This window comes from Eimeria mitis, genomic scaffold (genome assembly GCF_000499745.2).
Source record: "Eimeria mitis Houghton genomic scaffold, Emh_scaff5611, whole genome shotgun sequence".
Taxonomy (NCBI): domain Eukaryota; phylum Apicomplexa; class Conoidasida; order Eucoccidiorida; family Eimeriidae; genus Eimeria; species Eimeria mitis.
This window is the reverse complement of record NW_013573877.1, coordinates 1-783: the sequence shown is the minus strand read 5'-3', so window position 1 is coordinate 783 and position 783 is coordinate 1. Positions and strand designations below refer to the sequence as shown.

Below are 783 nucleotides of genomic sequence, written 5' to 3'. Positions count from 1 at the left end.
CTGCTGCTGCTGCTGCTGCTGCTGCTGCTGCTGTCGCTGCTGCTGCTGCTGCTGCTGCTGCTGCTGCTGCACGCCACGCATAGGAGGTGTATCGGCAGCAGGGCTTGTCTGCGCTGTGCTGTCAAGCCCGCTCTGGTGGCCCCCCGGGTGGGGGGCCCCCAAGGATATCTCGGTATACTGTGGTGAGTCTCTCTGCCCACTCATCAGCATCGAAGGGGGGTGGGGGCTGTGCAGCAAAGCAGACGGGGGCCCCCTGGGGGCCCCCTGAGGGGGCCCCCAAGGGGGCACCGCACAACCCGCAGCAACAGGGGGCCCCCTGGGGGCCCCCTGATGCAGAACGCAGGTACTCAGCGCTGCCACATAAAGAAGCAGCAGCACTGCACTGGGGGGCCCCCAGAGGGGGGCCCCCCAGGGGGGGGCCCCCAAGGGGGGGGCCCCCGAGGGGGGGGCCCCCAAGGGGGGGGCCCCCGAGGGGGGGGCCCCCAAGGGGGGGGCCCCCAAAAGATAATTCACATACTGGAGCAAAGGCAGACCAGGTATCTAAGATGAGGGCCCTTGTACTGCCTGAAAAGGAGACAAAAGGAGACAAAAGGAGACAGAAGGAGACAGAAGGAGACAGTGAGAAGGGGAGAAGAAGAAGGAGAGAAGAAAAAGGAGACAGAAGGAGACAAAAACGGAGCAAAAAGGAAATAAAAAGGAAACAAAAAGGAGACAAAAAATAAACAAAAAGGATACAAAAAAAAGCAAAAAGGAGACAAAAAGGATACAAAAAAGAAACAAAAA

At 59.8% G+C, this 783-nt stretch overlaps 1 protein-coding gene across 1 annotated transcript in view; it reads left to right on the top strand.

Annotated features, from left to right (window-relative positions):
- Window positions 1-693, top strand: part of EMH_0083100 (uncharacterized protein) — a gene marked incomplete at both ends in the record, with an annotated part of 1,652 nt that extends 959 nt beyond the window's left edge. Inside the window, 2 exons of the mRNA XM_013500607.1 lie at window positions 127-343; window positions 573-693. Of these exons, the coding sequence (XP_013356061.1) occupies window positions 127-343; window positions 573-693 (338 nt within the window). The remainder of the gene's footprint in view (window positions 1-126; window positions 344-572) is intronic.
- Between the last annotated feature and the right edge of the window lie 90 nt (window positions 694-783).